At 40.5% G+C, this 18857-nt stretch overlaps 1 protein-coding gene across 1 annotated transcript in view; it reads left to right on the top strand.

Moving 5' to 3' along the window:
• SLC12A8 (solute carrier family 12 member 8) overlaps positions 1-18241 on the top strand; it is a 146347-nt gene extending 128106 nt beyond the window's left edge. Inside the window, exons 10-13 of the mRNA XM_036352933.1 lie at positions 7653-7750; positions 8292-8409; positions 13962-14022; positions 17740-18241. Coding sequence (XP_036208826.1) covers positions 7653-7750; positions 8292-8409; positions 13962-14022; positions 17740-17902 — 440 coding nt within the window. The 3' untranslated portion in view covers positions 17903-18241. The remainder of the gene's footprint in view (positions 1-7652; positions 7751-8291; positions 8410-13961; positions 14023-17739) is intronic.
• The last annotated feature ends 616 nt before the right edge of the window (positions 18242-18857 follow it).

Here is an 18857-nt window from a genome sequence, read left to right as displayed (position 1 = left end):
AGGCTCTAGAGTTCGTCCCCTCTGCTCGGCCCAGTCTGTTACTGCTCCTCTGTCACCTTTTCATCTTCCAATACCTGTTTTTATCTTTCCTCTCTCATTCACCTTGTGTCTGTGGATTTATACCTATTTAATTCCTTTTATGTCTTCTCACTGGGTTTTCAGAAGAGACTTACAGCCAGCTTGCCATGTTTAATCGCTGCAGTGGTTGCTACCCAGTCGCCCAGTTGAGAAATATAGCTACTGACTACTCCCTCCCCTCCATCCATGCTGCTTTGCCTTGGTATAGACCCTCATCATGTAGCACCCAGGCTCTTGTTAAGTCTCCCAATCAGTCTTCTGCCCCCAGATTTCCCCACATCCTGCTTCTCCTTCTCATTATTGTCCACTGAATGATGTTTCTGAAATAAAACTCTCCTCTTGTGTCTCTTAGTTAAAAACCTTCACCAGAATCTAATGCCTTCCATAGACAGTCCAAGATCCTTGGTGTGATCTTTAAGGTTCTTTACAATCCAGACCTACCTTCCTGGCCACTTTCCTCATGACAACTCATGCACTTACTTGTGGATCCACCCAGACTAGTGCTCTAAACACGTCATGTTCTTCATTCCTTCCTGCCTTGGTGTATGCTGTTCTGCCTCCTCAAATTGCTTCACCTCCCCCTTCTCCATCTGGAAAACTCTGACTTCGTGTTTAAAATCCATCTGACTTTTCAGACCCATTTTTATGCCCTCTGAGAAGGATTACCTGGTCCCCCTGCTGTGCAGGCATGACATTTGATTCATACAGGAAGTATAAATAATTATCACATTGTCTTACACATTCAGATCACATGTGTTTATACGTTTGTCTTCGGCTCCGCTCATCTGTCTGTCTTAAGGAAAAGAAATACCAGTTCCATTCCTGTGCCTTTAGACTGTGAGCTTCCTTTAGTCATAAACCATGTCTTTCCACCTTGTATTCATCACAGCGTTCCCACACGGCACACGACACATGGCATCCAACAAACACTCAGTAAAAGCTGGTGAAATTGATGAACATTTGAACAAATATTGTCTAAAACATTTAAACATTGATCAGTAGAATAGAAAGTGTAAACTGTCATAAGAACCTAATCTGTGACAAACCAGATGCCATGAAATAACAAGAATCAAATTGCTACTGAATAAATGCTATTGAGAGCAAATGGGCCCCCCAAATTAACTTGGGACTGTATTTTATGCCTTATATAGCCACGAATTCCTTATTTATAACAGCTGTGCAAGAGAAATATTGCTGACTATTAAAGACATCATCAGAGATAAAAAGGATCTGATTAAATGGAAATAAAAAAACATTTGAACAACAGTGCCGCAGAAGGAAACAATTATTCAGACAAACACAACTGATAAAAGCGTACCTTCCAAAGCATATTATTTTTAAAAACAGGAAGGTCAGAATCCAGATTATATTAAGCAGAGGTCAGAAGAGATGAATATGTAGTTTACATTTGAAAAATCAATTCCCAGACTCATTTACTGTCCACTCAACAAACCAACTTTTACTTTTAAGTGTTAAATAATGTTTGTAGCTAAAAATAGGCAGCATTTATTGAGCATGCCCCATGTTCTTGACACTGAGAGAAGCAATTAACACAGATTGTCTCATCTAAGCTCAGCATTAGGCATTGTTAATACACACACACACACACACACACACACACACACACACACACTAGTGGCCAGTGCATGAAATTTGTGTGCTGAGGGAGGGGTGTCCCTCAGCCCAGCCTGCACCCTCTCCAATCTGGGACCCCTTGGGGGATGTCCTACAGCCGATCCCTGTGGGATCGGGCGTAAACCAGCAGTCAGGCATCCCTCTCACAATCCAGGACTGCTGGCTCCCAAGCGCTCGCCTGCCTGATTGCCCCTAACCACTCCCCTGCCAGCCCGATCGATGCCTAACTGCTCCCCTGCTGGCCCAGTTGCCCCCAACTGCCCTCCCCTGCTGTCCTGGTCACCCCTAACTGCCCTCCCCTGCAGGCCTGGTCCCCCCCAACTGCCCTCCCCTGCTGGCCTGATCTCCCACAACTGCCCTCCCCTGCCAGCCATCTTGTGGCTGTGGGTGCTACCATCTTTGAGGGTGGGGCAGTCAATTAGTATATTCCCTCCTTATTGGCTGTGGGTACCACCATCTTTGTGATGGCGTGAGGGTCAATTAGCATAGTCCCTCTTTATTATATAGTATACATATACATATATATTTGATTTTAGAGAGAGTGGGAGGGAGAGGGATAGAGAGATAGAAACATTGATGAGAAAGATGAGAGAGAAACATCATCCATCAGCTGCCTCTTGCTGGGGACTAAGCCTGAAAACAGGACATGTGCCCTGACTGGGAATTGAACTGGTGACCTCTTGGTTCATGGGTCAATACTCAACCACTGAGCACCACTGGCCAGTGTGGCTTGGTTGGTTAGAGGGTCATCCCATACATCAAAGGGTGGCAGGTTCAATTCCTGGTCAGGTTACATGCCCAGGTTGTGGGTTTGATCCCCAGTTTGGGAGTGTGTGGGAGGCAACTAATCAATGTTTCTCTCTCTATCTCTCCCTTCCTCTCTAAAAATCAATAAAAAAATTTTTTTTAAAAGATGTAACAAGGAATATAAACCTGTTTAATTGCCCTGGCTTAGTAAATCTATTTGGGGGAATTGCATAATCAAGTTAGAAATAACTGAAATGTACCGCATTTGGAAAGCAGTTAAAAGAATTGCATTATCATGATAAAAGGCCACCTGGACTTGAAACAGGATCATTGTGGACAGCATCTGTGCACATTCTCGGTTTGTACATGCTGACTAGAACTGTGCTTATGTATTCTGAGAAAGACATGAGGTGCATTTACAGAGATAGTTTAATATTTAGATTCCTAATGTCTATAAAGTTACTTAAATTCATGATTTTAAAAGTTAACATAATTGTTTTCACCTTTCATGTTTACTGTGTTTATATCTGCATGGATTTTGTGAACATTGAATATGTTAGACATACCATTATATTTTAAAAGACACTTTAATATTATTTTTACTCTGTTTTTTATATTTGATATCTTTAGTGTGCCTGATGCATGGTTTTGTTTGTTTGTTTGTTTTGCAACTAAAACTTGAAAAGTTAAGTTGCCTTTCTGGTCATTACTCTAGAACAGCGATTCTCAACCTGTGGGTCATGACCACTTTGGCGGTCAAACGACCCTTTCACAGGGGTCACCTAAGACCATCCTGCATATCAGATATTTACATTACGATTCCTAACAGTAGCAACATTACAGTTATGAAGTAGCAACGAAAATAATTTTATGGTTGGGTCACAACATGAGGAACTGTATTTAAAGGGCCAGAAGGTTGAGAACCACTGCTCTAGAATTTCTAATGTGAAAAATGTCCCCTTCCACCAATAATCCACAAGGCTTGTTTTTTCCAGCAAAATCCTTAACAAGAGAAAAAAATTCCTTTAGTTATTTGGAAGGATTTTGAACCATATTGTTTGCCTGTGCTGTGAGACCTATTCAAAGTCATTGAGCATCCTTGCATGAATTCTCCCTCACATTGCTGATGTGTTGTCCTTGCCTACAGGACACGTCCCTTCCTAACTACTTTCTCCTGAGCTTCTCAGAAAGCGTACACACACACACACACACACACACACACACACACAGACATACACACTTCCCTTAGGTACACTGTAATTGATGTTGTGCAAGATCAAGATCAAGAGAAACCAAGATGGCGGCATAGGTTAACGCCGGAGATTGCTGCCTCAAACAACCACTTCAAAAAACAACTAAAAGACAGAACGGACATCATCCAGAACCACAGGAAGGCTGGCTGTTGTTTTCAATCGGGAGGGACATTCAGACTCTGAGCTCCAGATCTGGGTGAGTCTCTAGGGACCCAGACTCAAACGGGAAAAGCAGGACTGTCTGGCTTCGGCCGGAACACGAAGGCAGCTTTCTCTCCGAGGTTTGCAGCGGTTGCTGGGACTCTGTGAGGCAGAGCCCCTAGGGATGGAACTGAGAGCAGCCATAACTGCTCGCTCTGGCCCGCCCTGTAGATCCCCGGGGACCCACCCTGCCCAAGCCCTGTGCAGAGCCATTTGCCGGATAGCCTCAGGCAAACGCTAGATTAGCACCTCCCTAGAGATCCAGCACAGAAGCTCTCCCACTGCAGACACAGCGGACTCTCATAGCCAGTTAGCCTGGAGGTCAAATCACCCCCGGTATTGCCGACAACAATCAAGGCTTAACTACAACAAGACTGCGCACAAAGACCACTAGGGGGTGCACCAAGAAAGCATAAAAAATGTGGAGACAAAGAAACAGGACAAAACTGTCAATGGAGGATATTGAGTTCAGAACAACACTTTTAAGGTCTCTCAAGAACTGTCTAGAAGCCGCCGATAAACTTAATGAGATCCTCGAGAAATCTAATGAGACCCTCGATGTTATGATAAAGAACCAACTAGAAATTAAGCATACACGGACTGAAATAATGAATACTATACAGACTCCCAACAGCAGACCAGAGGAGCGCAAGAATCAAGGCAAAGATTTGAAATGCAAAGAAGCAAAAAACACCCAACCAGAAAAGCAAAATGAAAAGAGAATCCGAAAATACGAAGATAGTGTAAGGAGCCTCTGGGACAGCTTCAAGCATACCAACATCAGAATTATAGGGGTGCCAGAAGATGAGAGAGAGCAAGATATTGAAAACCTATTTGAAGAAATAATGACAGAAAACTTCCCCCACCTGGTGAAAGAAATAGACTTACAAGTCCAGGAAGCACAGAGAACCCCAAACAAAAGGAACCCAAAGAGGACCACACCAAGACACATCATCATTAAAATGCCAAGAGCAAAAGACAAAGAGAGAATCTTAAGAGCAGCAAGAGAAAGAAACTCAGTTACCTACAAGGGAGTACCCATACGACTGTCAGCTGATTTCTCAACAGAAACCATGCAGGCCAGAAGGGAATGGCAAGAAATATTCAAAGTGATGAATACCAAGAACCTAGATTACTTTATCCAGCAAAGCTATCATTCAGAACTGAAGGTCAGATAAAGAGCTTCACGGATAAGGAAAAGCTAAAGGAGTTCATCACCACCAAACCAGGATTATATGAAATGCTGAAAGGTATCCTTTAAGAAGAGGAAGAAGAAGAAAAAGGTAAAGATACAAATTATGAACAACAAACATGCATCTATCAACAAGTGAATCTAAGAATCAAGTGAATAAATAATCTGGTGATCATAATAGAATCAGGGACATAGAAAGGGAATGGACTGACTATTCTTGAGGGGAAAGGGGTGTGGGAGATGCGGGAAGAGACTGGACAAAAATCGTGCACCTATGGATGAGGACAGTGGGTGGGGAGTGAGGGCGGAGGGTGGGGCGGGAACTGGGAGGAGGAGAGTTATGGGGGGAAAAAAGAGGAACAAATGTAATAATCTGAACAATAAAGATTTAATTAAAAAAAAAAAACTAAAAAAAAAAAAGATCAAGTATGAAAAGGTGAGCTTAACATTTGGCAAATCTCAGAGAGGCAATAATCTAAGTCCTTAACCAATAGTGTTCCTTCTTAGTAACAAAGAGAGCAACTGTATTTCACTAAGCCAATGGCTGAAAAAAATGAATCATGCATTGAACATGTTAAAGTTATACAATTTAACTAATGGAAGTATAACAGTATTATTTCTTTTTTTAAAAAATAGCAGAGCCATCAATTCAAATCAGTCATAATGCTTGGCAGAGTTTATTTCAATCCACAATTAATAGGGAGACATTTTTTGAGCACTTCCTATACATGAACTTCTAAATGTCTAGATTTGGCATTTAGAGATATAAGAGACACAGTCCTTGCCCTCAGGTATAAAAGATAAATATAATAATTGGCAACATATGATGAAGGAAGACAGATGTTGAGAGAATAAAGATTTCTCTGGGGGCTAGGATGGTTTGCTCATTCATTTAACCACATGAATGGAACATTTACTACATTCTAAGCACTGTTCAAGGTGCCGGAGAACATGCTGAATAGACATGGGTCTCTGCTATCATTGAGCTTGTGTTCTAGTAGGGGAAGGTACATAAACAAACAAACAAACAAATATACACTGTAATGTCAGGTAGTATGATGAGTAATAAGGTGGGGTGATGGGATAAGAGAGAGACTAGGTGGGGAGAGGGCGAACTGTTTCAGAGAGGTTTGTCAGGAAAGATCTCTCTGAGAAGAGGGCATTTCAATGGAGCAGTGAATTGTACAGTGAGGAATAGTCAAATTCTGAATATATTTGATGGTAGAGTCAGAGGATTTACTGATGGACTAGGTGTAGGTGTGAGGAAAAGAGCAGTCAAGGATGAATCATAGATATTTGAGTGAATGGTGGTGTCATTTATTCAGATGAAGAAGACTTGGGGAGAGTAGATTTTTGCATTAGCCATGCTAAGGTTTGAGGTGCTTGTTAGCCATGTAAGAGGAGCTATTGAGAAGAAAACTAGATATTCAAAATTTTAGTTCAAGGGTCAAGGATGATGTAAATTTGAATCATCAATATATAGATAGTATTTAAAGCCATGGGACTAGATGAGATATCCCAGGAATGAGTATATATGGGGGTAAAAGGAGTGCTGAGGACTGAATGAATGTTGGGATATTACAATATTTAGGGTTTGGAAGGTGAGCCAGTAAAGAAGACCAAGAAGAAGTGGTCAATGAGGTAGAAGGAAAGCTGGGAGAATGAGGCATCCTAGAAAGCAAGAGAAGGAAGTGTTTCAATAAGCAGGAAGTGATCACATGTGTCAGTTGCTGTCTGAAAGGCCTCATAGGATGAGGACTGGGAATTGACCATTGAATTTGAAAAGATCAAGTCATTGGCAACTTAGGAAGAGTAGTTTTAGTGAAATCTTACAATCTTACGAGTGGGTTGAGGAAATAATGTGAGGTAAATAATGTATAGGCAATTCTTTTGAGGAGTTTTGCTATAAGGAAGACAAAGGAATAGGGCAGTAACTAGGGGTTGACCAGAAGGTATTTGCTTAAGTGGGAGAAATTGCAGTGTAGGGTATTTATGTTTAAGTAGAGGTATTTATATTTAAATTCGTGCAAGAGTAGGCCTTCCTTGCCCTAGCTGCTGGCACTGGCTTCCCTCTGGCACCTGGGACCAGGCTTCCCTCCCAGCCCCGTCTGGAAGACAGCCGGTCTAATTAGCATATTATGCTTTTATTATTATAGATGGTAATGGTTCAGTATAGGATGGAAAAATCAAGGATGCAAAAGCAAAATCCTCAAGCAAAGCATAAGCAGAGAATGGGCCTTACACAGGAGCCGGGACTGTTCATCCACTGGACAAGGAGGGAAGGCAGAAGAGAAGGTTCATGTGCAAGTGAGTTGGTAGATTTGGTGATGAGAGGATATGAAAGGTCTCCTTTGAGAGAGATTGTAAACTTGTTACATCAGAGAGTAGGAGAATGAGTTGACTAAGACCACAAGAAAGTTAATGGTTGACGTGAGTGGAAGTTGACTTTTAGGTTGAGAAGATGAGCTTATAAGTATTTGTTCATAAAAATATAAGAGGATTTGGTAACAGATTGGTAATAAGGATTTGGCTCATTTATTTTTTAGATTTCTTCCTAAAGTCTAGGCTCCAGGAACAAGATATCCAGAGCAGAACTACTTCTTTCTACGCTCGCATATGCAACCCCTGGGTCTCCCTGTTGGGGGTGAGTAGCTTCATTTTTATCTCAGTTGTCCTTGTGACATAATTCAAGGAGAACTGGAGACATGTGTGATCTCAGGGTTGGGGCTGTGGGAAGGAAAGAGGAGAGTCTTAACCAGGAGCAATGTTATTTAACTACCTGTTATATTAGAATTTAGGCAAGACTACAAATGGCAAGATTACATTTAGTGCAGCATTGATTTTAATCAGTGGGTTACTTGTAAAATAATCATCTCTGATAACCTCTTGGTCACTAAATTTCTAGGTATACCAAATTAGCATAATTTCACTTTGTTTCTTCTAGGGAGGAATAGGACAGTGAACTAGGAAAGAATAACTATTTATTGATAGTTTTGATTAGAGGGTCCTTTCAGAAGGTATCTTCTCAAATATCTGCTTAAATGAGTTTTTTTAAAAAATTATGAGTGAACTTCAATTAAGTAGACTTTTATAGTGACCAAAGGTTGATGAGAGGGACTAGCCTTGTGGTTTGCCTACAATGTGATAAATCATTAGGTGACTTGCCTTTCCTACTGTTTCCACAGGCCGTTGGGTCTCTTGTCATCATGTTTGTGATCCAGTGGGTCTATGCTTTGATCAACATGTGTGTTGCTGCCATTGTGTATTTCTACATTGGTCGGGCCAGTCCCGGGCTTCACCTTGGTAAGCAGCAGGGCCATTTTGCCACCACCTTCCTCTTTCTCTTTTAGGATCCATTGAAGAAATGTGTTTTGAGCACCAACTAAATGCCAACACTGACAGATATGAATCCCATTTTCAAGTAGCTTATAGTTTAGGGGGAAAATATGACATGCACAAAAATGATAAATTAAAAAAATAAGACATGTAGAAGTAAAATGGATGATAACAATAGCACAAGGGCCAGGAGGGAAGAAATGGAAATATACTGTTTTAACTTTCTGATACTATATGTGAAGTACTATAATATCACTTAGAGGTAGACTGTGATAAGTTAAAAATGTGTACTACAAACTCTAAAGCAACCATTAAAAAATAACAAAGAGCCAAAACCGGTTTGGCTCAGTGGATAGAGCGTCAGCTTGCAGACTGAAGGGTCCCAGGTTCGATTCCGGTCAAGGGCATGTACCTGGGTTGCGGGCACATCCCCAGTAGGAGATGTGCAGGAGGCAGCTGATTGATGTTTCTCTCCCATCGATGTTTCTAACTCTCTATCTTTCTCCCTTCCTCTCTGTACTCTGTAAAAAATCAATAAAATATATTTAAAAAAAAGTAACAAAGAGTTACAACTAGTAAGACAATAAAGGAGGTAAAATTGAATTTTAAAATGCTCAACGCAAAGGAAAGCAGAAAAAGAAGAAAAGATAATAAAGGGCATATGGGACAAACAAAAAGCAAATAACAAGGCAGTTTATATAAACCTAGCCATATCAATCAATAATCACACTAAAAATAAATGGTGTAAACACTCTCAATAAAGTGGTCTAAACACTGAGGTTGTCAGATGAATAAAAATGCATGATACAACTATATGCTGCCTACAAGAAACCTATTTAAATATAAAGACACAAAATAAGTTAAAAATAAAAAGATGGGAAAAGATACAATAATGTGAATCAAAACAAAGCTGGAGTGACTATATTGCTATCAGGCAATCTAAATAGATTTTAGAGAAAAGCATGTTACCAGGAATAAAGGATTATTTCATGAAGATAAAGTAAAAAGTTCATGAAGAGGACATAAAAAATCTCAATCTTTATGCACTTAAAAATAGAGCTTTGAAATATATGAAGTAAAACCTGGTATAACTGTAACAAGAAATAGAAAAATTCATAATTAAAATAAGAGGTTTCAATACCTCTCCCAATAATTGATAAAACAAGTAGGCTTAATATTGGTAAGACATTAGAAGACTTGAATAACTTATCCACAAACCTAGACAAACTAAGATTTATAGACCATTTAACCTAACAGAAGAATAAATGTTCTTTTAAAATAAAAATGAAATATTTACCATATTTTTAGGACATAAAAAGTTTCGATATATTTAAAGGTATTCAAGTAAATTCAAGAAAAAAGTATGTTCTCTGACCAAATGAGAAGTAAATTAGAAATAAATATCAGAAAGATATCTAGTATTGGAAAATCCCCAAATATTTAGAAACTAAAGAACACTGAATGACTAAGAACACTAAACAATGCTAAATCAAGTAAAGATATGAAATAACTCAGGGTTCAAAGAAGAAATAGTAAATAAAATTACAGAATATTTGAAACTGAATGAAAATGAAAATATAACACCAAAATTGTGGGATGCAGCTAATTCGGTACTTAGAAGGAAGTTTATAGCATCAAATGTTCATATTAGAAAAGAATAAAGATCTTAAATCAATGACCCCCCACTTCTAACTTAAGAAAACTAGAGAAAGAAGAGCAAATTAAACCCAAATAAGAGAAACAAAGAAGCAATGAAGATAAAAGTAGAAATCAATAATATATAAACTAGAAAAAGTAGAGAATGCCAATAAAACAAGAAACTGGTTATGTGATATCATGTATACAGATGACAAACTTTTAGCCAGAGTGATCATAATAAAAGGAGAGAAGGTAAAAAATGACCAGTATCAGGAGTGAAGGAGATGACATTACTAGAAAATCTATAGATATTAAAAGGAAAATAAATAAATATTTTTAAACAGCTTTATGCCAATATATATGACAACTTAGATGTATTGGGAAAATTCCTTGAAAAAGACAAACTATCAAAGTTCATTCTAGAAGAAAAATAAGGCTATTTAAGTCATCTAGTAATGAAGTTAAACTTGTTATTAAAACCTTCCCACAAAGAAAACTCAGATGGCTTCACTAATGAAACCTATCAAACATTTAAGGAAGAAAGAATATAAATTCTCTGCAAACTTTTTGGAGAACTACACACCAATATCCCTCATGACCATAGATACAAAAATTTGTAACAAAGTTTTACCAAGCTGAATAAAAAAATATAAAAAGGATAATACATCGTAACTAAATAGGTTTATCTCAGGAATTCAAGGTTGGTTTAACATTCTGAATTATTCTATGTAATTCACCATATTTACAGACTAGAAGAGGAAAACAAAAACATTTCTGAGAAGAAAGGAAAGAGGAAATTAAAGAAATAAATGAAGACATATACTAAGTTCATGAATTGGAAGATTCAATATTCTTAAGACATTGATTCTCCGCAAATTGCTCTACAGATTCGACATAATCCCAATAAAAATCTCTGCTGCCTTTTTTTGTGGAAGTTAGCAAGCAGACTCTAAAATATTTATATGAGCCCTGGCATGTGTGGCTCAGTTGGTTGGAGTATCATCCCATGCACCAGAAGGTCATGGGTTCGATTCCTAGTCAGGGCACATATCTAGGCTGTGGGTTCAATCACCAGTCAGGGCATGTGCAAGAGGCAACCTATCACTGTATCTTTCTCGCATTGATGTTTCTCTCTCTCTCTCTCTCTCTCTCTCTCTCTCTCTCTCTCTCTCTCCCTCCCTCTCTAAAAATCAATAAAACAATAAAATAAAATACTTATATGGAAAGTCTTAAGCATATGAAAAGATGCTCAACATGATTAGTGATTAGGAAATACAAATTAAAACCACAATATTATACTACTACACACCTACTAGAGGGGTTAAAATTAAAAATACTGATCATGCCAAGTGTTGGCAAGGATGTGGAGCAACTAGAACTATCGTATACTACTGGTGGAAATAAAATAATACAATCACTTTGTAAAACAGTTTGGCAGGTTATTAAAAGTCAAACATATACCTGCTATATGAACTAGCCAATGTACTTCTACAATGGAATACTCAGTAATAAAAGGAACATACAATAACATGGATGAAACTCATATAATTATGCTGCGTGGAAGAAACCAGACAAAAAAGAGTATATAGGGGTGGTCTCTAGTTGTCTGCTATGTGGCCCTAGCATGATTTAGGGCAGGGGCGTATTGGCTCTTTTGTGAGAATTTGGGGGTGTGGGTTCTGGTTTGGTTGATTTGTATATCAAAGGGGTGTTCACAGGGGAGTTCTTTGCTATCTCTAGGATCAAGGCCCCGAATGTCAGAGCATCAAGAATATAATAGTAAGAAAGTATAATCAATACTCTATGGTGATTTACAGTTAAGTCTCAACAATAAAACTATTTAAAAGAAATACATTTGAGAGCCCTTTTCAACAACATTCTATGATGCCCCAATTTAAAATAAAGCAATTAGTTCTAAGTCCTAACTAAATGAACCACAGCAATCCAGGCAAACTGAAGAAAAAATTCTTCAGAATTAGAATAATTTGATGTATATTTTTGAAAGAAATGTACTTCATACACTTGAAGTCACATGCACATTAAGAATAATGCTTTCGAGGACTTTTGGTAAAGATGGTAGAGTAGAAGGGAGAGCAGTAAATCCCAGAGTGAAGACATGCCCTGCTAAGGCCCTCAGGGTGACCTCTGATGAAAACCCAGGTCTGTCAGTTCAGGATCCTTCAAAAGCCGCCCTCCTCTGTGAAGCCTCCTGTGATGGTTAATTTTTTGAGTCAACTTGACTGGGCCACAGTTCCCTGATTAAACATTATTTGTGGGTGTGCCTGTGAGGGTGTTTAAGAAACAATAACAGTGCTTTAGAAAAGTCATGCTAACAAGAGGTCCTTATACCAACTAATTTAAGGGACAGGATATATTTTAATTAACACAGTGATTACATCAGTGTTTGCTTCTAAATTTCTTAGGAGTTAGTTTGATCCTAAGAAATTCAAATCATTCCCAGAAATCTATTCACAAGAAGGTATGAAATAAAATTTCAGGCCAGTCTCCATCTAAAATTTAGATAACTTAGACTCCAAATGATCACAATAAGAAAGGTCAGTTGATAAAATGTTTGTTTATTTGCTTCCTCCTGAAAACATCAGAATATGTTAGAAACTTTCTGTTTGCAATTGTAGATATTAATGCAAATATATATAATTTAGAAGAACATTTTATAAAATGACATTTGATTTGGTTTCTTAAAGTTATATGTAACTCATTATATGAGATTTTAAAAAACCCCACACCAAAGAAGGGATGAGGTTTTTGTTTTATTTTTTTAAAAAGGTGATTAGGCCCAACTGGTGTGGCTCAGTGGTTGAGTGTCAACCTATGACCCAGGAGGTCACAGATCCATTCCTGGTCAGGGTGCATGCCTGGGTTGCAGGCTCGATACCGAGTAGGGGGCATGCAGCAAGCAACTATCAATAATTCTCGCTCATCATTGATGTTTCTATCTCTTCCTCTCCCTTCCTCTCTGAAATCAATAAAAATATTTTTTTAAAAAGCTGATTCGCCCTATTCTAATTAGTGTGTCTGATGTCAGTATATTTAGTCAGTATCAACAAGAATCTCACTTCAAACTTCAGCTCTAACATTTCTACACTGTGAGCAATTGGATTCACTTAACACCCGTAGAAAAGTTCCTGGGTGCCAACTCCTGTGGGTGTGGGGAGTGTTACAAGATGGAGAAGACGTGCTTCCTAGCCTCCAAGGGCGTATGGTCTAGTAGGGGATTTTATAGCACATATTTAACGCATAGTTTGAATCTAAGAAAAAAATATCAAAATTTTTAAATCCATAGGACTGAAGTTAGCAAGTCATCTGCTTTTTTTCTCTATAGCACTTTATTCAGTTTCTTTCTTGAGAATTTGAAATTTAGAAATAAATTTTTGGAAACTACATATGGGTATGAAGTCCTTAGCAGGCTGCTATCAGGGAATATTATAATGAATACTAGCAGCCTAGCGCATGATTTGAAATTGCACAATGCTGCCCACCTCGAGTTGCCGGTCCGGCCCTGCCTCACTCCCCAGGCCCCGAAGCAGTCGTGGCCACTGCCAGTCTGGCTCTGCCTCCCTCTCTGGCCCTTGAAGCAGCTGCGGCCACTGCTGATCAGGCCCTCCCCCAGTGCAGGGGTATGGAGGCCCCTGCCGCCCCACCCCAGACGCTGCCCGCACAGCCTCCTCCTGTCCGGGTTGACCCGTTACAGCGTCCCGGATAATTAGCATAATATATATATAGTTTGGTTAGGCTGAAAAAGGGAAAAAAATTATACTAATTGTGCATGTGTGTCAGAGGATATAAATTCTATTAAAACTGGGATTTTAGATGCATATCGAGAGCCTTCAGCAATATTCATGTATATGTCTTCCCTGTAGGATCAGCCTCCAACTTCAGCTTTTTCAGATGGATGCGGTCTCTTCTGATCCCCTCCTGCAGGTCAGTGCTAATCTGGGGCCAGGACCGGGGTGGATGAGTGTCCTGGGTCCCACTCCTAACTGGGCGAGGGTGAATTGTGTGCGGGAACCCAACAATTGAGACCCTAGAGGAGACTCAGACTCTGCTCCTCACTGCCCTCCCCCGCCCAGCCCCCAGCCTCAGCTCATCAGAAGCTTCCTCTGGCTCATGTCCTCCTGCTTTCTATTCTCAGGAATCATGAACAGGGGCTTTATGTAGAATCTGATTGCGGGTGCTCAGTCCAGAGAGCTATTCTCAGTGAGTTCATGGTCCGAGACACACTAGCATCAGCACATTATCACACACAAGGTTAAGCCCAAAGGCCGTGAAAGTACAGAAGCCAAGTACAGAAATATATAGAGTAGGGATCCTGGAGGATTTCTGGGGCACCTCCGTGTTCAAACATGCAGGGAAAGGGAAGAATCGACTCTCCTGAGAAATAGGAGAAGGCCTCATGGAAAACGTAAGATTTCATGAGTGCCCTAATCTCTTTCCTCCTCCTTCACCCTTCTGGAGACAATGCTAAGGCCTTGGGACTCTAGGAAATTACGTTCCCTCCTCCTTCGAGGAACCAACGCTGCAGGCTGGGAAAATCCAGGCAGAACTCAATCAAGTGTTTACTATGATTTCATTTTGTTGGTTTGTTTTTGACAATCTAGATGTCTGGGTTGCACTTGCAAATATTTCTACCTTCCATGCCCAGATATTGCTGATGGACCCTTTCCCTTGGATCCCAGATGTACATTCAGAATCCTTCCCTCCTCCCCCATATTTTTAATTGTGATGTAGTACAGATAACACAAAATGTAGCATTTTACCCTTTTTAAGTGTACAGTGCAGTGGTATTAACTATATTCATATTGTTGTGCCACCACCTCCACCATGTATTTCAACTCACTGTCCTGTAAAAACAGAAACACTCCGTCTAGTAAACAGTAACGCCCCCTTTCTACCTTCCAAGAATCCTTTTTAAGACAAGTCTTATAAGCACTACCAATTTGCTCAAGATTGCGCAAGAAATTAAAGCTTGCTTCTAGAACAGCGGTTCTCAACCTGTGGGTCGCGACCCCTTTGGCGGTTGAACAACCCTTTCACAGGAGTTGCCTAAGACCATCCTGCATATCAGATATTTACACTACGATTCCTAACAGTAGCAACATTACAGTTATGAAGTAGCAACAAAAATAATTTTATGGTTGGGTCACAACATGAGGAACTGTATTTAAAGGTCCAGAAGGTTGAGAACCACTGAGCTAGAGCCTGGGATGGTGAAGACAAAGGATCGGGGCCACGGAAGCTGACAGGGTGAAGGCTGGGAGGGAGGGTGGTGTGCGGGGAGATCCCTGTCATCTGCTTGTAAGCTGGGCTAACATTCAGTGCGGAGCTATGGGAGGGGTGGGGTCACCTCTCTGCCTCTCTTCCCATCTGAGGCCCCAGGCTGGGTGACTCAGATCACAACACTCCCTCACTGGTCTCTTCTCCCTGTCACCTCGTCCTGAGGAAAAGTTGAGTTTCAGTGGAAAGAGCTTCTGTGTAGAGGCTGCCTAAAGATCTGGAGCTGCTGAGTGGCTAGGAGTATTGGGCCCCATCTGATTTACAGGGATATTTTTAGGCATTTGCAGTTTTAAAGCCTACACATGGCCATGGGAGGCCACTGCTCCTTCTGTTGCTTTCTGAATTCCTAGAATTTTACCTCTGAGGTCTCTGTGGTGCTATGTAGAAAGAAGAATGTATTAGGAGATTATTCTTAGAAGAGAGCAATACTTTGGTTGGACTAGAACCCAGTCCGCACTATGCATAGCTCTGTGGGCTTGTGAAGTGGGCGATGGAGGCATCAGCGAAGTCTCCACATTACACGTGCTGGCCTCACCATGGCTCCTGAGCGATGTTTGTGATGATTATGGAGGAAGGTGAAAGGACCAAGAAATGGTGATTGTTTTTAAAAAGTAGAAATTGGTAGCTGTGTTTTCTATTTTGTAATTTTGAAGTTTGGTTGTTTGTTTTTTGCTTGTTTACAACTATGGACCCAGATGCTCTTCAAAATCAAAGAAGAGTAATGGTGTGGTGAAAGTGTTTGGGCAAAGGAATTTGATTAAGTTGCTCCCTGTATTACACCTACAATTCCCAGAATTATGTGAAATTTAGCCTGACCTTGACAAGGCTTTCTTTCCTAAAGTCCTAGCAACTGCCCAGGTGAGAATTTTTAGACCATTCTAGATTAGAAAGTGAGGCATATTATTTGCCAGAACTTAGAAGAATGTAATGGTTTCACCTTTTTAAAAATAAACAAACAAACAAACAAACCAGCATTAATGAAAAAAATACATTGGCAAAAACACTTCTATGTTCATTGGGATGGTATTTTTGACACTTCTCAACTTTACTTCTTGAAGACTCAACCTTTATAGAAGTTAATTCATTTCTCAGAAAACCTCAACCTAATTCAGATATGTTCTCAGTGGCTGCAAGGCCTTCATCATGTGATCTGAATTTCTGTAACGGCACTTTTTGCCAAAGTCAGCTGAAGCTTTCTGCTTAACTTTTAAAAATTGAAACATTAGATTTATACCTTTAAAAATGTCTTTACAACTATCAAATATACCCCTATTTAAAAAATTGACATTATTACTTGTAAAGTAGATGATTCTTTTCGGTTAAATTTCTAAGGGGCAATCACGTCTAAGGTCGGACAAAGGCTTTGGCACAAGGAGGTGGGGCAGTTTTTCTGAGGCCACTGGGCTCCTGGAGGGCAGAGCCATGACTGTATCCATCCTCTGCACATCCCTGACCGCCGGTCGAATCTCTCCTTATTCCTTAGCCTCTGGCACTTTCCTAGTGTGTCCCAGTTTATTCCAACTCCAACTGTATGTCGGCACTTCAGTGACAGTGGAATCCACATCGGGACTTGTTCTTTGTCTTCAGGCCAACGTGGTGTCAAAGCCTTTGTCGTTTGTCTCGGAGCTGCCTGCTATGTCAGCCTTAGCTCTGGAAATCATTCCTCACTCAGCTTCTTTCCCATGAACCGAAGAGGTTTCTCTTTCTACTCTTCTCTGTTTTTCAGCCTCTCCATTCCATTATTTCACTTGACAAAAGAGCAAAGAAATGCTAGCGAGTCCCAGCATGACACTGTTTGGATGGTTATTTTGTACACTTTTATACATTTATGCTAAAGAAAGGTAAAAGTCACCTCTCTCCTTATTTTATACTCATTTCTCATACTTTATTCATAAACATTTGTACATGTAACTTGCACCAGTTGTGTTTTTTAAAATTTTATTTTATTTAAAGTATTACAAATAGCAGTACATATGTTTCCTTTTTTCCCCCATTGACCTTCTCTTGGCCTCCCCTATCCCCCCCCCCCGCCCCGCCCCTATACATGCCCTCACCGCCTCTCCCCCACCCCAGTGTCTTGCATCCATTGGTTATGCTTATGTGCATGCATACAAGTCCTTCGGTTGACCTCTTACCTCCCCCTCAACCCTCCCCAGCCTTTCCGCTATAGTTTGACAGTCTGTTCGATGCTTCTCTGCCTCATGAACAAAAATAGGTACAGTTGTGTTTTTTAACATATATGTTCAATACTAAGGACAAGAATGTTTTTTGCAAATACTTTTTCTCTCCCAGGGGAGACTCCTCTTCCCTGTTCAGCGCTTGGTCTTTCCTTCTGACGGTCAATCTGTGTTTCTCTCACCAAAGGAGCTTGCGATCCCCACAGGAGCAGATCATTTTGGCGCCGGCCCTGGCGAGGGTTGACATGGAGATGACTCAGCTCACCCAAGAGAACGCGGACTTCGCCACTCGGGACCGCTACCACCACTCCTCCCGGGTGAGCCGAGAGCAGCTGATGCCTCAGTACTAGAGTGCTGAGCGCTCAGTCCTGGGCAGCCGGGGCCCTCCTCTCCTGGAGCTGTCTAGTGCTCCGTGGACTCCAATCCCAGAGCCTTTGTGGAGCTGGTTCTCCTCAGTAAGAAACTCAAAGACCTGTCCTCCTGCTGCCGTGCTGGACAATGAACATCTATCTGCATTCTGGTCTGGCGCACCACCGCCGACCAGGGCAGCCACGCGAATGGCGGTGGCTCTGAAACACACTCCCCGTCTGAAGAGCTCCCCACGGACACCAAGCAAGACCGGCAGGTGTGGAGAACCAGACCAGACTGCTTGTTCCGAGGGCCGCAATAAATGGTTGTTTAAATTTTTATTTTATTATTTACTCGTTGAATAAATAGTGCACCCACACGGTTCCAAACCCCAAAGTATAATCATCCTTGCTCCCCGTCTGTTCAGTTCCATTCTCTGCCCCAGAGGTCACCACACCGTTCTTATATTATTTCCAGCATTTCTCGATGATAAACCAGCAAATAGGAATGGGGATTCTGATTACTCCCTTTTTATACACAAAAGATAGCGTATTATACATGTGTTCCGCACCTCGATTTTCCCCTTAACGATCTATCTTGGAGACATTTCCATATCATTACATACAGTTTCCTCATTACTTTTCATTGTATGAATGCACTGTAATTTATTTCATCGTTCCATACTCATGGCATTTGGATTATTTCCAGTCTTTGGCTGCTATTGTAATCAGTTCTGCACTGAATAATCTTGTGCGTATATACAAGCATAAAGAATTTCTGAAGGATAAATTCCCAAACGTGGCATTGCAGGATCAAAGGGTACGTGCCTCTGTAAGCTCTGTTTGTGCAGTGAAGGTCTTTTTAATTAAAAAGGTAAATTATCATGATTAGCCCATGGTTCATGTTCTCAAAAGCTTTTATGGTCCCCAGTTCTCCCCACACCTTTGCAGCTGTTTT

This window comes from Myotis myotis, unplaced genomic scaffold (assembly GCF_014108235.1).
Source record: "Myotis myotis isolate mMyoMyo1 unplaced genomic scaffold, mMyoMyo1.p scaffold_m19_p_2, whole genome shotgun sequence".
Lineage (NCBI taxonomy): Eukaryota > Metazoa > Chordata > Mammalia > Chiroptera > Vespertilionidae > Myotis > Myotis myotis.
The sequence above is the reverse complement of the archived record's forward strand: the minus strand, read 5'-3'. Positions and strand labels throughout refer to the sequence as shown.